This window comes from Leptopilina boulardi, unplaced genomic scaffold (genome assembly GCF_019393585.1).
Source record: "Leptopilina boulardi isolate dan_hultmark-lab unplaced genomic scaffold, ZJU_Lbou_2.1 LbouV2_31, whole genome shotgun sequence".
In the NCBI taxonomy this organism is placed as follows: domain Eukaryota; kingdom Metazoa; phylum Arthropoda; class Insecta; order Hymenoptera; family Figitidae; genus Leptopilina; species Leptopilina boulardi.
The window spans coordinates 1070535-1093413 of record NW_026137874.1 but is presented as its reverse complement, the minus strand read 5'-3'; the positions used below and the strand labels follow the sequence as shown (position 1 = coordinate 1093413).

Sequence of the window (22879 nt, the reverse complement as noted above, 5' to 3'; positions counted from 1 at the left end):
CATAAAAATTGGGATCAAAAAATAAAAAAATATGGCGACAGATCGATGCGAGTGGCTCTTATCAAAAGGGATGTTTTTTTTTTTTCTCAAGGCCGATTCTGACGCACCGTGAATTTTTGTGTCGAGCACACGTGCGGAAATGTCTTCAGAACTTCTAATATTATTTGCATCATCCTTGTCTTGTCTTCCATTATTTCCATGTTATCTTTTCTTCTTTCTCTTCTTCCTTTGTACATCCTCCTTATCAGAGGATACATGAATTTATTAATTCACTTTTCTTAATTTTTTTCAGCTGTTCGCGAGGGAAGCAACAATTCGCGTTAAATGAAATGAAATGAATGGAAAGGAAATGAATTTTTCTCAAAACAAAAAAAAATATAGGAATTTTAGGCGCGGAAAAAAGATGATAAGAGATTATAAGGAATGGAAAAAAAAGGAAAAATGGAGTTTCCACAACTCTTCGAGCACGCAGGAGCCACGCCCAGGACACTCGCGGCGGACATCTTTAATATCTCACTTTACCCTCCACACCCCTTTGCGCAATAAAAACTACTCGAGGGGGTTTATTGATCAAAAAGTGCTGAAATATCATCAACTCTCCCACTGATATGTTATTTTGTCATTGGTTACAAGGATTCATTCATTTAAACTTCAATGATGTTTAGTAAGTTAAACTTCATGTCTCATATATATACCTATATAGTTTTTTCGATTTTAAATCGAAAGATGTGGGAGGAACAAAATTTTCCTCTTTTATTTAACTACATTTTGATTGGAAAAAATTACATCTTTTTTTTTATTGCTAAAAGTTAATTTTTATTTTTTCTTTTTATTTTAACGAAATATTTTATTTATTTATCTATCCAGTTCTTCGTTTATTTTTATTAACAGAATTTTTAATTTTTTTGATTGATAATTTATTTTTGAATATATAGAGAACTTTTTTGTTAGCAAACTAGGTATTATATAGTAGACTTGTCTATTGAAAGAGAAATTTCTAAAAATAGAATTCCTTTTTTTTCGGGACAAGAATAAGTATATCGCTTGATATAGGAGTTCGTAAAAAGTTTCCCTCTCACAAACATTTCTTTGCTAATCAATACCGAAGTCTGGTAGCAACAATCGCGTTTTGGTGCCAATAAATAGATTTTACTTTTAAAGAAATTTCCAATCGTTCCGAATTATTCTATTTGTTTTTAAGAAATTTTTTATAAATTATTAAAATTCTTCTTTTTAATTTTTTTTTTCAAAGTTTATTAAAAATTGTTAAGTAGTTAAATTAATTACAAAACGTAATTGAGAAAATACCGAAAATTTTAATTAAAATTCTTTAAAATTAGAAATTTAATTACACTATATTATTAAATTAAAATAGCTTTTTAATTAGATCAATTTCAATAAATTAATTTTTGTTATTATAAATTCATTCGTTAATTTGATTTTTAAAAAATTAATTTAAAAAAAATTTTTAAATTAATTTGATAGTTTATTAGAAAATTTTGATCGAAAAATTTGTTTTTTAGTTAAATTTATCATAAATTATTATCAATTTTGTGAGGGTGCAAATTTCCTTATTAAAAATAAAATCAGATTAATAGGAGATGATACTTATACGTCCTTGAAGATTATGTATTGATATTTATAAATTTATTGATTACATACTCTATAGGCGATGTAAAGACATTTAAAGATACTACATATTTTAGAATTTATAGGTCCTACAATAATGCTATTTATAGAAATTGCAGAAGATTCTTAGATATATAATTGTTTTTTAAGAAAATATTGAGCGATTATATATACTACTCTTATTCTTTTTTAGAAGAAAAATAGACACAGAGATTATTAATCATAAAATTTGAAATTTTAATCAATTTCTTAAAATAAAAATTTAGAATTTCCATTTTTTTAATTTTAAAAACAAAGTTCAATTTAAAATTTTTTTCAAAATTATTTTCCTCTTAAATATTTTATTTTTTTAAATTAAAATTTTTTATTGAAAAGTTGAAATTAATTTGTCTAAAGTATAGGAAATAAAATGATTTTAAATTAATTTGTACAAAATTAGAATTATATCTTTTTCTAAATCTTTTCACGTCTGGTCATAAAATTGAAAGTGAAAGTTTCCATAAGTTCTAGTTAAATAATTTGTTCAACAAAAAGCATAAATTATTTTTCTAATTAATATTAAAAATTCTGTTAAATTTTAAATAATAATTATTCTATTAATTTTCTTAAAAATGCAAATATTTAAAAATTAATTATTGAATTTCTTTGATGATGGTGTATACCCAACTGATAAAATTTTAATTATCAAACAAACAAACTCAATATAATACAGGTGTGGAGATATTGTAAATAATTCCAAATAATACTCACTGTACTTTTTTTTTTATTTATTTATTTTATTCAAAGATTCGATGTACCAATACAATAATTAGTATATTAACTAATTAATCAAAAGCTTTTTTTTCGTGTTCCTAGTGCGTGGCCGCGATTATGAATAGAGATACGGAAATTATATATATATCAAAAAAGAAGAGAATAAATTATAGGAATTTTATCAAAAAAAAAAAATGAGTAAATAAAATATTTTCAAAATGGTAAAATAAACAAATTACAGTAAAGGAAATGAGTATAATAAATAAAAGAAAGATTTAAAAAAATATATGAAAAATCAGGAATTAGGAAAAAATTGGAGAAATGGAAATTAACATTTCCTTTGGAAAATTATATATGAAAAGAAAATATAAACATAACAGCTGGATGAAAATGAGGATAAAAAGACATCAGATATCAATATAATTCAGAATTAATATAATTATAATAATAATTAATTCAACATTAGGCATAATAATTTAAATAACAGAAAGACAAGAAGAAAAAAGTAAAGAAACAAATGAAACATACCGGTTTTTAACGATGAAAATCAGTGGTTGGAGGATGCTGAGACTTTAGCGGCAGAATGGAATGTAGAAGGTTTTCTTACGGCGTTGTTTTAGAAATGTGTCGCCGGGGTCCGTTATTATTATTATTATTATTTTTTTTATAGTAATTAAATAACAACTTGAATCTTTTTTTTCTATTTTGGATTATAACACTCTAAAAAACTTTTTAAGTCTCTTTTTTCTCTCTCTGTTTTTTTTAAAAATCTTATTCTTTCCCTCTCTCTTTTTTTTTTTTTACTTTTTCTCAAATGTATAAAGTGAACGCGTGTCAAATATCGAACCCTGACTTATTAATTAGATAATTAAACAGCCTTTATTAATAAGCAGTTTATCAAAAAAACGTCCACGCCCAAAAATCTCCGTTCTCTCTTCATAAAAAACAATCTTCCAGTTGAAGACGCTTTAAAACTCCGGTAGATGAGGGGGAGGGGGAAAAATATTTTTTTCTTCAAAAAAAAAAAAATTATATTTTGGCGGACCTTTTTTTTTATAAATTCTCCACGAAGTAGACGCCGACGGGAAAAGGATTTAAGGGCGGGGGGAGGATTTTAAATATCTCTCAATTATTATTATTAATATGAAATTTATTTTAAATTAAAAGCAAATTTTTTTTTATTATTAAATTGCGTTCATATAAAAATAAAATTTAATATGCGATTTTCCGTTTATTTTTGCAGAAGAGAAGAGATTATTAACGAATAAGTGAAACGAAAAAGTAAAAGGATTCACTGGATTTTTTTTTGGAAATTTTTTCCAATTTAATAAGTCAACAAATGGAAGTATGGACAATCAAAAAAAGAAAAAGAAAATAAGTAAGGGATATTGAAAACGAATCGACGATTGAACGAACGTACGGACGATATAATAAACCGAACGAACGAACGAACCAATATACGGATATTATAATTAATTATAAGTAAAGATACAATAAGTAAGAGAATAATATTGCGGGTAACGGTGTCTACAACGCAATGCCTTTATGTGGTGCGATAACTAAACTGACGGGAGGTTTGCAGTCCTGGGCGACTGCACCCTCGACCTATCCTCGAGTTGCCCGGAAAGGGAGAAGGAGAGAGAGAGAGAGAGAGAGAGAGACACACACACACGGATCGAGTGCTTTTACACGAAGGTGGCGCGAGAACGCGAGAGAGAGAGAGAGAGAAGGAAAATTTCACAAAATTTGAGACGAAGAGAGATAGTGAGAGAGAGTTGCCACCCTACGAGTTCGCAGGCGCGGATTCTGTTGATAAGGGTAAGAGAGAAAAAAGGCAGTTTTACTCCAAGAGAGAGGGGTGGGGATATTCGCGTCGTTTTTCACCGCGTGAAAAATCGCGGGTGTCGCGAGTAGGATGAGAATACAGATATATAGAGTCTGTTGAAGATTTTTTTTTAGTCTCTAAAAGAGTAATATTTTTCGGTAAGGGTGGTTTCCTCGGGAAATGGGCCTTTTTTTTTTTTTTTTTTTTACCTTTCCAGTCTTTCGAATTTATGAACCTCGATAAGAGAGGGTAATTTTTTTTTTTCAAACGAATCTTATATTTTCTATTTTAATTAATTTCTATATTTTCATATAGATTTTTTACAAATAGAAAATAAAGAAAAGAGAATTTTAGAACTTTGTTATAGAAAAAAAAAAAAAAATACCATACTATTTTGCCATTAGTCCTGCGCGCTTGATATCATCAAATGGGGTTGTTTTATTCCAACGCGTGGCTTTTGTGCCTTTACCCATGCATAATTTATTCTTAGAGAGAGATATATGGATATAGATATACATTGTCTTTGTATATAATAGAAGGTAGACTAACCATTTTTAATGAGTCATGAACATGTGAAGAGAGAGAGAGAGAGCGAGATCGATGCTAATAACCGTGCACTCTATTTTCCGTGTACACGAAATTAAATCAATTTTATTTATTTTAACCAAATTTGTTTTTAGAAATTTTTTCAATCTAGTATTATATTTATCATCCCTATGAGAGAGATCTATTTCAGCATCCCTTGCGAGGAAAAAAAAAAAAAAAACACCCCGCCTATTCAGTAACATATGTTCAATTTTTTTTTTAACACTGTGACCTTTTTTTTATTTTATATAGATATAAAAAAAGTAAAATATTATTTTTGATTTTCAGAAATAAGGAGTGAGTGTACGTGATGCAATTAGAAATTCAAACGAAGGGTGAAACTCGTCGCCTCCTGAGCATCAAGGCTTTGATGTTTATTGAACTCCAGAAATTGCGTTTGGTCTCTCTCCTCCATCCTACGCCACTGTCGCAAACTAGGATGATGATGAAACCAAAGGGTGGGTTCGGTAGGGGTTTGATTATCGATTCCCTGGGTACGCTCTCAGTCATTCACTCCGTGTTCTCTCTCTCTCTCTCTCTCCCTCTGTCTGGAAACTACCCCATCTTTCTCTCTCCCTTTCTATATATATATGAAGCCAGGGATACCAACATTCAACACACCCCGGGATAAATCCACTCCCACCCCCTTTAGATTTTGAAGCCACCCCCGCGCGATTTTCTTTTTTTTTACTCTGTGTGCGTTGTGTAAAATTGCGCTTGCGTGAATTAGAGCAAAAGGGATGGGAGAGAGAGAGAGACAAAGGAAGGGGTTGAAAATTGCAAAAGAGGGGATGAAAACGCCGAATATATAGCTATATATATATATATATTGGAGTCAACTCTAATGCGAGTGCCAACTGTCAGGGTTGCCAACCCCTTTCCACGTGTAAAAGGGCTTTTACTACATCGTAGAACTTGGAGGCAATGCAATTGGTTGAACGACCCTGAGAATGCCACTAAAGTTCAACCGAGGTTGCTTAAAAAACATCGAAAAAAAAAAAGAAAAACTCAAGTGGGCCTCTTTTTTTTTTCGTTGGAATTTGTCAAAGGGGTGGTTTTCCTTTTTTTTTTTTTTATTCTCAAAAGAAACATTGGCAATGAATGAAATAAAATTGAATTTTTTATATATTCGAAATTTTTAGCAATATTTTATAGTATAGAAATTTTTTATTTTTATAACGGAATTTTAACAAAAATTTTGCAATTAATGAAAAAAAGGAAAGAATGAATAATTCTTACAGTTCAAATAATTAGGAAATTTTTTTTCAATTTTCAAAACTTACAAGATTTTTTTTGAAACATTTTCAAAATTTGAGAAACCTTTCAAAAAATATAATAGAAAAATATTTTATTCTTTTGAAAATTTTAAAATCTTTTCACATTGATAATATATTAATTTTATAGTAAAATCTATTTTCGTTTTTCAATAAAACTTAATTAAAGAAAAACAAAATTGGGAGAATATTACATATATTATGGAAATTTGTAAAGAAATATAATTGAAAAATTGTATATAATTTTTGTTTCCTATTTGAGAAAAGAAAACAAAATGACAAAATAATTGGAATAAAATGGATTTTTACATTAAAATATATGTTTCTGTTTTTTTTCCAGGGCTTATTGCAATCGTGAGGAAGAGTAATTGGAAATGTATAAAGAGAGATCTAATTTCATATATACACAGAGGAGGAACATACATTGCATTTAAAGAAACACAACATACACGCATATCGCATAGGAATATCATTTTATCGATTTAACAAAACCAAGGAAACCGACTTAGCTGGCCAAATGTCCCCAAGTTTTTTGGGGAACCTGAATCGTCATCTTTTGCAAGCCAACAGTGTTGTCCTCGTCCTGCCGGTTTAAATATGTCGGATAACGAGTCTGGTATGTATATATATATATATACACACATGACCAAAAACATTATTGTTGTAGTATATTAAAAGCCTGATCTATTCGTAGAGTCACGAAGGTGCGGTGCGATTCTCTAATATATAACGTTTTCGTGCGTGTTTAGAACCTTGTCGGATCTTTGCAATTTTCCGGTTGTCCGTCTGGACTTTTGAAAATCTCTCAACTTCTCCGGAAATCCTTGCCATTTATGTTGCTACTCAATATTCACCCTCATATTTCTTAACGCTCACTTTTTTTTAATATGCAATTATTTTTTTTTTATCAGATTATTTTTTTTTTCTTTTTAACTTTTTATTTTTAATAAAAATTGTATGGTGGCTTTTTTTACAATAGAGAAAATCATGTTTAATTGTTCTTCGCTGAAATATCAATTATTGGATTTTTTTTCAAATTTTTCCGTGAGAATTTGAAATTAGAAACCGAAATTCGATTCTCGCATTTTGGAGTACGAATTAATCAATATTAATTAAATCAGTTTACAATGATTAATTTTACCATATTTACTATTTTTTTAAATAATTTATTAGTGCGATTTTAATTTTTTTTTTAAATTTCAATTTTTGTTTTCTGTTTTCTCACGTCGATAAAAAGTCATTTTTTCAGCGGAGCAATTTTTCTGTCTATTCATTTTTTCCCTTTAAATTAATAAATACACGAGTGTTTTTTTTTATATATATATATTTAATTAAATATTAATAAAATGTATATGTTTTAGCTGGCGGCAATTTGAAAGTTGATAGAGTAATCGAATAAAAATGGATTGTATATATATATGTATAAGTCTTGAGGTCAACCTGTTGTATTCTAAGATATGCCATCGGAGTTCAGATATTTTTGTCCTTTAATAAGGGTGAGGAGTTTCATTGACTTCTTTGAGAGTTTATATATTATATAAAGTTCATGGTATAGTTCCTTCTTCCGTATACACCTGAGTCAGGAATAAATTATAGATAAATGACGTCAATGACTTGAGACATATTTTCATCTATAACTTATAAACTTTATTATCCGCGCGTTGAAACTTTAGCAATATAAATATATAGATCCTATATATATATATATATATATGAAAATTCTAATGGCTTTAGTTGAAGAACGTTATTTATCCCCAGGTATGTCTATAAGACACTTTAGAAATACAATGAATCTTTTTTGTATTCTTTTTATAGAATTCGAATTTATTTCCCTCATTTTCATTTTACAATATATAAAACTATAGACAAAATATAACCATAAAAGAACTGACAAAGTAATAGAAATTGAGTTAATTTTTTTTTTTATATAAAAAAAATTACAAGTTTTTTTAATTAAAAAATTATTTTTATTAAATTAGTAATTTAATTTGAATATTAATTTAATAATGAGAGAAGAAGGGGAAAGATTAAAAAGTATAAGAGAATAGTAATTAAGAGAATTTGCGAGCCACATGGCAGTTGAGGAAATGAGGGAAATTCCTTGGGATGACCTATCAAAGCTTTTGCCACGCGAATCCTAAATTTCGAATTCTCGTGTGTGCAAACCTCGTCACGAACCAAGTCACGTGAAGATCGGACGTAACGTGATTCTCACCCACGAGGTGTTTAATATATATATCACACGCTAACTAACCATCACCTAGTTGAAAATTATCAGTCGTTTTTGGTATTCTCAACGAGGAGGTTCTAAAAAAAATGACCCACGAAGGTCGCGATCCTCTCGAACACACGAGTCTTTATCAGAGAGCTGGTTAAAAAAAAATTTTTCAAAAAAAATTTAAAATTTCGAAAAATTATTAAATTTTTAATAAAAAAAATTATTTTTTTTTCCAGAGAGCGAGGACAGTGAGGCGGAAGGTGGTCTTGGAAATGTGAATAAATTAGTGATACGTCCACCAGGTCACAGTGGAAAGGCAAAGAAAGGACATCTTTGTTTTGACGCTTCTTTTGAAACTGGAAATCTTGGTAGAGTTGATCTTGTCTCTGAATTTGAATACGATCTTTTTATACGGCCTGACACCTGTAGTCCACGCCTAAGGCTTTGGTTTAATTTCACCGTTGATAATGTGAGATCTGATCAAAGAGTAATATTTAATATTGTCAATATTTCAAAAAGTAAAAATTTATTTCGCAATGGAATGACGCCACTTGTTAAAAGTAGTAGCCGACCAAAATGGCAAAGAATACCAATGAGACAAGTATTTTATTATAAATCGGCACAACATCAAAATCATCATATTTTAAGTTTTGCATTTGCATTTGATCGTGAGGATGAGGCATATCAATTTTGTCTAACTTATCCATATTCTTATACACGTTATTTGGGACATTTGGATAATTTGGCATTAAAATATTCATGGGTGAGACGTGAGAATTTATCGTGTTCAGTGCAAAAGAGAAAAATTGAATTAATAACAATTGGATCAAATGAAAAATGTGATGAGCATCCACGTAAAGTTGTTGCTGTTTTATCGAGAGTACATCCTGGTGAATCGCCATCGTCATTTGTTTGTCAGGGACTTATGGATTTTTTAGTTAGCTCACATCCAATTGCCAAAGTTCTTCGTGAATATGTTATTTTTAAAATTATTCCCATGCTCAATCCAGATGGTGTTTTTCTCGGGAATTATAGGTATGAGATTTTTTTATTTAAAAAAAAAAAAAAATAAATAAATTGAAAAAATTAATTTTAGATCCACGCTCATGGGAATGGATTTAAATAGATCTTGGAATCGAATTTCGGGTTGGATTCATCCGACATTGGAGGCAACGCGATCACTTTTGGAATCATTGGACAAGGATCATAAAACACCATTGGATTGTGTTTTGGATCTTCACGCTCATACAAATGCGACTGGTGTTTTTGTTTATGGCAATACTTACGACGATGTTTACAGGTAAAGGTTTTATGATAAAAATTATGGAAATTTTCTTTTTTTTTTTTTCTTTTTAATTTTGCAAATATATGCGTAAAACGGCTGTCAGCCCCTTAGGTACGAGAGACACATTGTCTTACCGAAATTACTTGCTCAACATGCCGAGGACTACGAGGCTGGAAATACGATGTATAATCAGGATTTGCATAAATCCGGAACTGCTCGTCGCTACCTTTGTTCTATTCTCAGTGAGCATGTGAATTGTTATACAATTCTCGTCTCAATGTATGGATATTCACGAAAGGGAACAACTGACATTTTACCGTACACGGAGGAAGGATGTATCCTTTTTTTTTTGTTTTATTTTTTATAATTTGAAATTTTTTCTACTAAATACAGATTGAAAATTTTTAATTTGAATCAATGGAAAGTTTAAAATTAAATCTAACATTAAGGATAATTTGTGTAAAGCTTGTTTTGCATGGACGAGTTTTATTGAAACTTTTCAGAAACCTCAGTGCACCACTAGGTCTTCGCATCTAGTTTGGCCTGATTAGTCACTCGTGTTAAAGAGTGATCTTTGTTAGATGGATACAATAAAAAAGAAAATAAATTAAAGTGAAAATAAATTTCACGAAGAATAATTAAAAAGTTAATATATAAACTATCGATTAAACAATTATTGTTTTTCGTTTTAAATAATTTATTAAATATTAGAATTATTTTCTTTTTGAAAAATGAAATTTTTTTATTATTAATAGATAAATGATTTTATTTTGAATGTGGAAAATAAAAATTTCTTAACTGTTAAATAGATTACAGAGTGGGGAGAAATTTGGCGAGGGTATTTTTAGAATATTACAAGCTAACAGGATTGATTCCCTCGAGTTTGCCGGATAAGCCTTCAGCGAAACGAGGACGTCAATCTCGACAGAGATATCGAGTTCCTCGGGATCCTCGTCCCAGGACAGCGAGAACTCCAGCGCCTCTGCATTTCACCAGCATCCACGAGTGAATATAATTTCCATTCAATTATAATTTGTGCAAAATTTCAATATTCTTTTTTTTCATTCGTTTTCCATAATATTGAAAATTTTATTTTCAAATTTGAAAATAAAATTAAAAAGAAGAAAATTTTCTTTTTCGAGTGGAAAAGAATTTTAATTCTTCTTCTTCTTGCCTTAGATTTTTTTTTTTTTTATTTTTTCGTTCATTATTGCTTTTATTTGTAATTTACAGGTACTTCCGTGAAATGCCTGTAGCGGAGCCGCGTTACCGATCGATGAGCGGTACGCGAATGAACGTCGGCGTGCCGGGAACCGGAAGTGGGGCCGGGATTGGAACTGGAACGAGTGGCGGCGGTGGCAGAAACCTAAGCTACAGGTTCCGGAGTCCCGGGGCACCGCTCGTCGGCAAAATAGCCGAGCCGAGACGCTCCACGGAACCAAAGCTCACCATTATCGATTTCAATCAGCTGACAAAGGGTGGTTTAGACCTGGCTACAGGAAAGAACAGGGCAAAGATCGTCAGACGAGCCTCACCTCGACGTTTACTTTCCAGACGACCTCGCAGATAATTCACAAAGATTTATTTATTATTTATTTTACACGTTAGAATGAAAAAAAAAAATCACAATATTACACACAGTATGGAAATTTATTTCTCTCGCTGATTTTTTTAATTCACAAAAAAAAAAAAAAAATTTTTGCAATTTACAAAATAATTTAAATGTCAATTAAATTATGCTAATTTTTAATTTAATTAAAAATCAGAAAGAAATTCTTTTCCCCCTTGTGTAATTTTAAAAAATATTTTTATCTCAGAATTTTTTTAATAATTTTTTGATATTACAAATTTTTCTAAAATATTGCTCAAAAATATTTGCTTAATCTTCCAGTCAGATTGATGATATGAGAGGTAAATTAAGATATTTAATATTTGAAAAAGAATTTGAAAGATTTTCGATAAAATCGGAAGATTAGAGAATTTTTATTCCGAGTGCTTCCAAAAGTAAAAAAAAAGAAAAGAAATTGAATTAAATGGGAAGAAAAATACGATTTTAGAATTAGTTTCTTCGTCTGACTAAACACAATTTTTTCTCCTTCGTGATTTAAACGCTATTGCTGATAGTTTCAATGTATAATTACATCGAGTATTAAAAGATGTGTCATAGAATTATAATTAACATATATAAATCATAATTATAAAAAATAGTAAAAAGTATTATCCAAGTTATAAAAAATATTTAAATATTAATTCTACAAATCTGTTATGAATCTTACAATTAATATCTTTAATGTTCAATTTTTAAACATATTAATGTTAATTAATTCATTTGAAAAAATAATATAATTCGAACAAGAAAAATATGAAATTTCTTTCTAATTTTTTATTTTCATTTCAATTTTTTAAATATTATTTTGATTTTTAATACTCTTTACTTTTAGTTTAAAATTAATTTTCTTTTTAACTATTTTATTTTAGCAAACGGAAATCACTAACCTGGAATGAATAACTGCAACCAAATTTTTTGAAGAGAAGTTTTAATTCCCTCGTTGTTTACGTATACGGCTGAAATGTGCGAAGGTATACTCAGTCCAGAAACTTGAGTAGATTTTTATCTACACTCGAGAATTTTTTTTTATATTGATTTATTCAAGTATGTAAAAACTTTTTCGTTTTTTAGCAATTGAATTTTGTTTTATTAAAAATTTTTTAATGCGAACTATTTTCTTTTTAGACTTATTTTTTTTGAAACCCAATGGAAGTTGAATCAATTTTTTTTGAAGAAACGAATCGAATGAACGTTTCCAAAAATTTATTATTTACTTTTTTTAACTGAAGAGAATAACTAAAAAACGAATAAATTAAATGAAACTAGCGAAAGAAGGGAGCAGACAAGCGGCCAGTTGCGTCTAACCCTGGACTCGAGGGAACTGGCATAGTTGAATTGACATCCCTGGCTCGCCTAAAGGTCGTCGTCGTTTCGCTGGGGATGAATCAGGGACGAAAATCACTTGATTCGTACCCGGGATTTCTCTCGTGAATTCATGGTAATTAAAATAGAATTAATTTTTTCTAAAATTTTCTTCAATTATCATTTTAATAAATTATATAAAAAAATTTTTAGTTAAAAAATTTAAATTTAAAATAATTTTCTAGATATTTTTATATTTCCTTTTTTTATCATTTAAATAATGCTTCATATTTCATTCATTTTGTTAAATAAAAAAAATTTATTTAATTAATATCGTTATATTTTAAAAATTTTTCAAATTTGTCAATTTTAGAAATAATATTAAAAATTTGAACTATTATTCTATTAACCTTTTTTTTTACATATCCACTAATTCGATAATTCGATTTGGAAAAATTATTTTTATGAATGTAAATTTAATTATGTGATAAAAATTAATTTTTATTCTTCTCAATTTTGTGAATTTTAAAATTGTAGTTTTTATTAAATTGAAAATTTTTTGTTGGGTTGTGTTATAGAGATGATGGTGTTGGTAATTGTACATTTGATGGTATGGGTGATGATTCCAAGATTGGGGTTGGTTGAGAGAAGGGCGGTGGTCGTTGAACCAACCCAAACAGGCTGGATCTATCTGCGTGGACCTGGTGCGCGAAAATCCTTTCTCGCTTCTCCATACATACATATATGCCTATATTCTCAATTTACCTCGTCTCCAGCATCCTTTCCTCTACTAATACATTCCAGGGTCCCAGGAGAAGTTCCATCAGGATCCCACAGCATCCCTGATACTTGGATAGTCCTGGTATTTTTTTTTTTATTTTTATTTCTTTTCTCCTAAAAACATCTTTTTTCCTCAAGAATTTCGTAAATTTTCAAAGAAAATATTTCGATATTTTTAGATAAAATTTTTTATTTCTGAATTTAAAGATTTTTTAAATTATACAATTTTTTCAAAAATTCAAATTTTTATGGATATTTTAATTATATTATTTATCTAAAACTTTACAATACGTAATTTTAATTATATTATTTATCTAAAACTTTACAATACGTAACAATTTTTAATAATTTAATTTTATAATTATTAAAATTAATTTATTTATTATTTTAATATTAATATAAATTTTTGTTGAATTTGGAAAAAAATGAAGTAAATTAAAAAATCTCAGATATAATTGAATTCACAAAGTAATTGAATTAAAAAAATATATTCAAAATAATTAAATTGTAAATTAGTTGAATCTTAAAGTATTATTTTTTTTAACAATTGAAAGTTTAATATAATTGAATTTCTGACCAATATTTAACTCATTAATTTTTGAAACGAAAAATGTATATTTATCATTTAAAATTGAATATTGTCTTGGACAGAAAAGTGATTTTTTTTTCTCATTTCTCAAGAGAAATCTGAAACGAAAAATGTATTTTTGAATTCTTGAGAGATTTTTTAAAACCTATTTTCTTTTGTCTTTGGGGAATTTATTCCTGAATCTCTTGAAAGTTTGTTTTTAATTTAAAATGAACTAGAAAAAAAAACATAATTTAAATAAAATTTTTTTTTAATTTATAAAGAGTGTTTTTAAAAATAAAATTTCTAATCTTTTTGGTAAATGAACAATATTTGTAAATTGTTTTTATTTTATATGTGAATGATAGAACTTTAATTATATCTTTATATAAATTATTTAACTTTGAATAATTAAATTTTTTATTAAATATTTATACATAAAAGTTATAAAATTTGAATCGGTATAAATAATTTGTTGTTTTTTTTTTCATATTTTATTTGTCAAAAATTTAAAAATTGACGGGAATTTTATACGCACGCGTGATAAACGATTGCAGCGACACATATTAATAGTAACAAGTACTATTTTTTTGCGTGTCTTCTTGGAAAAAAGATCAAAAGATAAATTTTTTTCCTAAATTTTCGGAGTTACTTCCTTTAAATATAATTAAAATAAAAAGGGTGCTTCAAATTTTGTGACAATGGCTGACTTTTTACATTCTGAAGCAGAAGAGAGTGATGTAAGTAATAAATTTGATAATTTTATCTATTATAGTGCAAAATAATTTATTTACAAATCGATGTCGTAAAAATAGTTATTTTTTTTTGTTAGATAAACGTATTGCAAAAATTGTGCTTAAAAAATATTTTATTCTTTTTAATTAGTTAAATTCATTTTTACAACTTTTATTACTTCCCTAATGTAAGAAGGCATTTTTCTTTTCAATATGATGCTTTCGATAATTGCCTCTGTAAAAAATTTCCATAATTGTAGTATTGTATTTTTGTTTTTTACTCAAGTTTTAAATTTTTTTTTAAGGATGAAGATGAATTGGAACCCGCAGAGAGGAAAAAACTTAAAAAACTTAAAGCTATGGAAGAGAGCGACGAGGAAGATGAAGGTTAGTTATTTTTTGCATTGGTTATGTTTGCTAATTGTCACTCTTTTTTTTAGTATCGACTTTTTTTTTTTTTTTTGTAATTTCCCATTTTTTTTTTCCTCAACATTAGAGATAAGTTTTTAAAACATATTTTCCAATTTTATTTGTATTTTAATTGTGTTTCTAAATTTTTGATAAAATTTTTGTTTTTTTTTCGCTCCGAAATGAAATAGATGATGAAGATCGTTTGCGGGAAGAATTAAAAGATTTGATTGACGACAATCCAATTGAAGAAGATGACAGTGATGGTGAGGATAGTGATGGTTCGAAAAAGAGGAAAAAAAGTGACGAGGAGGATTTTGATGATCGCCTCGAGGATGATGATTATGATCTTATTGAAGAAAATCTTGGGGTCAAAGTCGAAAGGGTAAAAATTTTAAAAACATTTCCTTTTTTTGTGCATATTTTTCAAAAATCAGCAAGGAATTATACAAAACATATTTTTTTGCAGAAACGATTTAAACGTCTTCGAAAAATTGAAGATGAAGAATCTGAAGAAGAACAGGAACACGAAGTGGAAGAAGAAAGAGACGCAATTGCAAATCAATTATTCGAAGGTTCAGGAGATGTAAGTTTTTTTATTTTATTAATTAATTTCATTTTTTTGTATAATTTCCTTTTTTCATGTCTGCGAAAAATAGGAACGCGATATATTGGTAAAAATTTTATTATTTAATTTAGAATTATTGAAATAAAATACTAAAAAAATGAAATTTATCAGGAGGATGAAAGGAGTGAACGAAGTCATAGACCGGAAATAGAAACTTTTGATGAAGAAGGCAGCGAGGGTGAATATTCAGAAGATGATTTTATTGTTGACGATGATGGTCGACCAATTGCTGAGAAAAGAAAGAAGAAAAAACATATCTTTTCGGATGCGTAAGTTATTTTCAAAATTTTGTGAATTTTTATATTTATATATATATATTTATTATTGTTATTTATTTCAGTGCTCTACAAGAAGCGCAGGATATATTTGGTGTTGATTTTGATTACGATGAATTTGATAAATATGGAGAAGAAGATTATGAGGAGGAGGAAGATGAAGAGGAAGACGATTACGTTGATGAAGAGGCTGACATTGATAGACCCAAGAGACCGAAAAAACAGCCGAAAAAGAAAACTACAAAAAAGAGTATTTTCGAAATTTACGAGCCATGCGAACTTAAACGTGGACATTTCACGGATCTTGACAACGAGGTTGGTTTTATTTAACTAATTTGAATTGTCACTTTATAAAAAAAAAATTTTTTATTTCAGGTTCGTACCACAGATATACCAGAAAGAATACAATTACGTTCGGTGCCAATGACACCAGTTGCAGAAGGTTCCGATGAATTGGATCTCGAAGCAAAATGGATTTACGAACAAGCATTTCATAGGCCGACAATTTCTGTTCAAGATTCACATTTAAATGCCGAAGCAAAAGAGAGAGCCAATAAACCACCGCATACAATTGAAAAAATAAAAAAGGCCCTTGACTTTATGCGAAATCAATATTTCGAAGTGCCTTTCATTTCTTTTTATCGTAAAGAATATGTTTTGCCTGAATTAAATATAAATGATCTTTGGAAAGTTTATAAATTTGATGCAAAATGGTGTCAATTGCGTCAGCGTAAAGAAAATCTATTAAAATTGTTTGAGAAAATGAAAAATTTTCAACTTGAGGAAATAATGAAAAATCCTGATGCACCGCTACCGGAAAATTTACGTGTCATTAAAGACGATGATGTTGAACGTTTAAAAAATGCACAAACAAGCGAGGAATTAAATGATATTTATCATCATTTTATTTTATATTATAATCATGAAATTCCATTGATGCAAGAAGCTGTTAGACAAAAGGAGCGTGAGACAAGAAAAGAAGCGAAACGTCAAAAACGTAAACAATTGATACTTGAGGCAGAGGAAAATGGTGAAGAACCACCGCCTGAGGATGATGAGGAAGATGAGGAGGATGATAATGTTGATGAAATTTTAAAAAAAGCCGCACGAACAGGACCATATGAGATTTGTCGTAAAGCTGGATTAGAGAGTTTAGTGAAAAAATTTGGATTATCGCCGGAGAATTTTGCTGAAAATTTACGTGACAATTATCAACGACATGAAGTTGATCAAGAGCCAACAGAACCAATTATACTTGCCGAGGAATTTATTGGTCAAAAATTTAAAAATACCGATGAAGTTTTAAAAGCAGCACAATTAATGGTGGCATTTCAATTGTCACGTGAACCACTTGTGAGAAAATGTGTACGCGATATTTATATGGAGAGGGCAAAAATATCAATACGTCCAACAAAAAAAGGAATGAAGGAAATTGATGAAAATCATCCAATTTATTCAATGAAATATTTGAAAAATAAACCAGTACGCGATCTTATTGGTGATCATTTTTTAAAATTATTTACTGCCGAACAAGATAAATTGATAACAATTTCATTTAGTAATTCAATTGAGGGTAATACAAGCGCTAATTTTATTGAGGAAATGAAACAACTTTATTATCGAGATGAATTTAGTAAAAATGTTCAAGATTGGAATGCATTGCGAGTTGGAAGTGTTGAAATGGCACTTATGAAAATGGTAGGTATTTTTTTTTTTTGAAATTGTAGATAAAAAAAGTTAATTTAAATTTTGATTTTTACAGGTGATACCGGATTTGAAGAAAGAATTGCGGACAAATTTAATAGCGGAGGCAAAAGAATGTGTGATGAGAGCGTGTTGTCGAAAAATGTACAATTGGCTAAAAGTTGCGCCCTATAGTTGTGAATTTCCTGAGGAAGATGATGAGGAATGGGATACAAGTCGTGGATTACGTGTTATGGGACTTTCATATGTTAATGATTATTCACAATCGGCATTTGCTTGTATTATATCACCAGATGGTGAATGTACCGATCATCTTCGTCTTCCTCATCTTCTTAAACGTAAAAATAGTTTTCGTCGTGATGAAAAAGTAATGAAGGAAGCTGATCTATTGGCAATTAGAAATTTTATCGCTACTAAGAAACCACAATTAATTGTTATTGGTGGTGAATCACGTGAAGCATTAATGATTCAAGCGGATGTTAAGGAAATAATAACAAATTTAATTGATGAAGAACAATTTCCTAATGTTCAAGTGGAAATTTGTGAAAATGATTTGGCAAAAATTTACGCAAATAGTAATAAAGGTATCGCTGAATTTCGTGATTATCCAGAATTATTGCGACAGGCAATTTCATTATCAAGAAGAATGCAAGATCCACTTGTGGAATTTTCACAATTATGCACAGCTGATGAGGAAATACTTTGTCTTAAATTTCATCCATTGCAAGATCAATTGCCGCAAGATGAATTATTGGAGAATATTTATCTTGAATTTGTGAATCGTGTTAATGAAGTTGGTGTTGATATTAGTAAGGCAGTACAACAGGCGTATTGTGGAAATTTGGTACAATTTGTATGTGGTCTTGGTCAACGTAAAGGACAGGCTTTGATTAAAATTTTAAAACAAACAAATCAGAGATTGGAGAATAGAACACAATTAGTGACGGCTTGTCATATGGGACCTAAAGTATTTATTAATTGTGCTGGATTTATTAAAATTGATACAAATAGTCTTGGTGATAGTACAGAGGCTTATGTTGAGGTACTCGATGGATCGCGTGTTCATCCTGAGACTTATGAATGGGCAAGAAAAATGGCTGTCGATGCACTTGAATATGATGATGAGGATGCAAATCCAGCTGGTGCTTTGGAGGAAATTTTAGAATCACCAGAGAAATTAAAAGATTTGGATCTCGATGCATTCGCTGAGGAATTAGAGAGACAGGGCTTTGGTAATAAACGTGTGACACTTTATGATATTCGAGCGGAATTAAATAGTCGTTACAAAGATTTACGAGTTACTTATCAATCGCCAAATCCGGAGAAATTATTTGATATGCTCACTAAGGAGACACTTGAAACATTTTATGAGGGGAAATTAATTTTAGCGACTGTCATTGGTATTAGTCGGAGGAAACCACAAGGTGATCAACTTGATCAAGCGAATCCGGTGAGAAATGATGAGACGGGACTTTGGCAATGTCCATTTTGTTTGAAGAATGATTTTCCCGAATTGTCGGAGGTATGGAATCATTTTGATGCTGGCTCATGTCCTGGTAAGGCAATTGGTATTCGATTACGTTTGGATAATGGAATATCGGGTTATATACATATTAAAAATTTGTCTGATAAACATGTTGCAAATCCTGAAGAGAGAGTTGGACTTGGACAAATAATTCATTGTCGAATTATTAAAATAGAAGTGGAAAAATTTGGCGTTGAATGTACAAGTAAAAGTAGTGATCTTGCTGATAAGAAGAATGAATTTAGACCGCAGAAGGATCCATTTTATGATACTGAGATCGAGGAGAAAGATCGTCAGGTGGAGGAGGATGCAAAAAAAGTGAAACAACGACAAACTTATGTGAAACGAGTTATTGTTCATCCTTCGTTTCATAATATAAGTTTTTCCGAATCGGAGAAATTATTGCAAAATATGAAACAGGGAGATGCAATTATAAGACCGAGTAGCAAAGGTGCTGATCATTTGACAGTTACTTGGAAGGTGACAGACGGTGTTCATCAGCATATCGATGTACGTGAAGAAGGAAAAGAAAATGCATTTTCATTGGGACATCGATTGTGGATTGGTAGCGAGGAATTTGAAGATCTTGATGAAATTCTCGCACGACATATTAATCCAATGGCTGCTTATGCTTCTGAATTACTTGAATTTAAATATTATAAATCAAGTATCGGTGGTATTAAGGATAAAGCTGAAGAATTGCTCAAAACACAAAAGAAAGAAAATCCTGGCGGTATACCGTATATTATTTCAGCAGCTAAAAATCTTCCTGGAAAATTTTTATTATCCTACTTGCCACGTGTTCAATGTCGTCATGAATATGTCACTGTTTCACCGGAGGGTTTTCGATTTCGTGGACAAATGTTCAGTAAGGTGGCAGATTTATTGAAATGGTTCAAGGAACATTTTCGTGATCCTCTACCTGGTCAAGCGACTCCCAGCACTCCACGAGGAATGATGTCAACTAGAACTCCATATCATACACCAGGAGGTAATTTTTCTTTTTTTTTTTTTTGAAAAAAAAATGTTCCTTTTCAATTATTTTCTTTTTTTGCAGGTGTAAATCAGGAAGCAATTCAAAGAGTTGCACAAAATATGCCTCAACATATTTTAAGTTCACTTTCGCAAGTTGCGAATCAAAAAATATATCAACCACATACACCTAGTGCTGCGGGTTATAGTGGCATTCATACTTATCCAAATACGCCTTACACACCATCGGGTCAAACTCCCTTCCAAGCGATGACGCCTTATCGAACGCCACAAACTCCATTTTTACAACCAGCACCAGTTTCAATTCAACCAATTCATCACAGTAGTCCCAGTCTTTCGAGACCGACACCACCACCTTCAAACGCTTCAGCTGGAAATAATATGGATTGGAAAAAAGCTGCTATGGCCTGGGCACGTCAGGCCGGTTCTAAACCCTCGTAAGTAAATTACAAAATACTTCTTTTAAAAGAATAAATTATTAACAAAAAAATTTAATTTCAGTGGCAATACTCCAAGATTTGATGAAGATAGAAGAACTCCACGTCGCTATGAGAATGATTTTGATATAAGCGACAATTCATTTTCAAAAGGATCATCACGCGATAATACACCAAAACAATCGTTTGATGATAATAATTCATTTTCTTCTAGAGATAAAACACCAACTTATTCCTCATCATCGTCAACATTCCGAGGGAAATCACCATCATATTCAATGAATCAAAGAGGAAAATCACCATCATTATCGAGTAGCACATCACGTGGTAAATCACCATCATACTCGCGTAATAAATCACCGAAATATAAACAAAGTCCACGTAGCAGTAGCAGTAGTAGTAATCGTGGTGGTGGGAAATTTAATGCAAATACATCATCATCACGTGACAAGAGTCCAGCTTATGATGATAATCCATTTACAATTGGTTCATCGAGAGATCGACAGAGAGATGATGATAATAATGATGAGCAATCAGAAAAGAGTGATAATCCATTTACAATTGGTTCATCACGTGAAAAATTAAGAACTCCGTCGTATAAATCACCACGTAATAGTAGTACTCCGTTCACGAATTCTAGTCCAAGGAGTATGTCATTAAGTGGTGATGGAACACCACTTTACGACGAAAGCTAACAACATCGTTCTTTTATTATATCTCGTTCTTTATAGTTTTAGGCGTTGTTTAATCAAAGAAAATAGAAAAAAAAAGAAAATTTGCCTTTCGGTACTCTCTCTCTATTTCTAATATTATGGAGAATTGCTTGCAAAAAGCAAGAGAAAAGGAAGTCTTTTTTTTTGAAAAAAAAAGCATTTTCCAAAAAGGATAGTTTTTCTGTGATAGTCTTTTAAAAAAATAATTTTAAATAACTTTTTATTACTATTTATTTAAATAATTTATTATTATTTTAATATTCAATTTTTGAGTATATTTTAAGAATTTGTCAATTACTAAAATTGTAACAATTTCCTCTTTTTCTTGACTGAACTGAAATTCTTTTAAAAAAACAGTTGTTTAAAATTTTCCAAAATAGACAGTCGCAGATTAACTGAATATAATAATTAAGAGGACTTATTTATTATTAAATAATTTGTCTTCAGAGATTTAATTCTTCTTTCATGATTAAGAACTTCTCAGTTTACATAGATTTTTTTTTATGTATAGAAGAGAATTATTTTGAAGAATATTACAAAAGAATTGTATTTCTTTTTATTTTTTACTTACATCTAGTCATTTTTGTTTTTGTTGAAAATTTATTTATTTATTTTTTTTGTGTTTTTAATTTGTTGACATTTATGAAAAATTGCATGATATTGAAAATTTGTGAATATGTTTTATTGTTTTTATAAATTTTATAGTTGTTTCTTTTTCTCTTGCTTTTAAGATAAGACAATTCACGGGGATTTTAATTATTATTGACCTATGTCAATAATATTTAGTGCAAAATTGTTGTAATATAATTTTTTGTTTTGTCACATATGCATAATAATCGATTATGAAATATGTTAATTAGATGCCACATAAACTTTTACAAATGTCTTGAAAGAATTTTCCATCTCAAGCTTTTTATTTAGAAATATTTATAAAAAATATTGTTCTATAGATAATCAATTGTATATACATTTATATACAAAAAAAATTTTGTCATTTACAAATGGTAAAAGGAATTCGAAATTTTGTTTAATTTCTTTTTCAAGGCGATTTTTGCATTTAAATTTTTTTTCTGATTCAACTGAAATCGATAATAATCTAGTCTATTTTTTCAAAGTCTCGCGATAAACAAAAAAAAAAAATGCAAATTATTTACAAATCAAATGTGTCTTTTTATACATTTTTCATTGATCTCAGAATTTTAAGTACCATCACACAAAATCAAATTTTATGTGAACATTGATATTTTTATTATTACAATCGCCGTTTAATGATTAATTAGTTATAATTGTGAGGGATTATTTTAATGAACATAATTTGTTCATTTTTTGTTTTCTAAATCTACAAAAAGTATGCTCTTCTCATATATTTTTTACAATGGCTAAACGGTGAAATACATTATATGTATTACATTATATTATAATAAAATATATTCAAAGCCCTTTATCAAAAATTATTGTTTCATTTCAATTATTAAAACATTATATTTTTTAAATTAATGTAGGATAGTTATTTAACATTATATAGAGAAAAAATATTTTATTTTTTAACACTCTTGAACAATTACAATTTTTTTTTGATATATAAATATTTTTATTTCTTAAAGTAATCTTAAAAAACGATAAATTTATGTACG

At 29.2% G+C, this 22879-nt stretch overlaps 3 protein-coding genes across 6 annotated transcripts in view; 2 read left to right on the top strand and 1 right to left on the bottom strand.

Moving 5' to 3' along the window:
• The window catches only part of LOC127283406 (ELAV-like protein 3), a 45008-nt gene extending 32792 nt beyond the window's left edge, over positions 1–12216 (bottom strand). The window contains exon 1 of one of the 2 annotated variants that reach the window (XM_051308250.1): positions 12066–12216. The gene's annotated coding sequence lies outside the window, so the exon portion shown is untranslated. Of the gene's footprint in view, positions 1–2910; positions 3075–12065 lie in introns of those variants that run through there. The other variant, XM_051308249.1, reaches the window with a different exon arrangement.
• LOC127283404 (cytosolic carboxypeptidase 6) lies at positions 247–12028 on the top strand. 3 transcript variants are annotated; one of them, XM_051308244.1, is made up of 8 exons: positions 247–664; positions 5081–5250; positions 6407–6682; positions 8521–9319; positions 9381–9584; positions 9681–9904; positions 10379–10574; positions 10803–12028. In XM_051308244.1, exons 3-8 carry the CDS (start codon positions 6664–6666, stop codon positions 11137–11139), a joined length of 1779 nt encoding a protein of 592 aa, XP_051164201.1. In that variant the 5' UTR covers positions 247–664; positions 5081–5250; positions 6407–6663; the 3' UTR covers positions 11140–12028. The 3 variants fall into 3 exon arrangements, with proteins under 3 accessions (XP_051164201.1, XP_051164203.1, XP_051164200.1); XM_051308246.1 differs by lacking the exons at positions 247–664; positions 5081–5250 and adding an exon at positions 4094–4200; XM_051308243.1 differs by lacking the exons at positions 247–664; positions 5081–5250; positions 6407–6682 and adding an exon at positions 8344–8437.
• A 2190-nt stretch (positions 12217–14406) lies between the features above and the next one.
• On the top strand, positions 14407–22696 carry LOC127283390 (transcription elongation factor SPT6). Its single transcript, XM_051308224.1, has 11 exons — positions 14407–14568; positions 14868–14949; positions 15162–15355; positions 15440–15556; positions 15630–15644; positions 15710–15867; positions 15939–16188; positions 16249–17571; positions 17636–20093; positions 20160–20532; positions 20597–22696. Exons 1-11 carry the CDS (start codon positions 14530–14532, stop codon positions 21225–21227), a joined length of 5640 nt encoding a protein of 1879 aa, XP_051164181.1. The 5' UTR covers positions 14407–14529; the 3' UTR covers positions 21228–22696.
• The last annotated feature ends 183 nt before the right edge of the window (positions 22697–22879 follow it).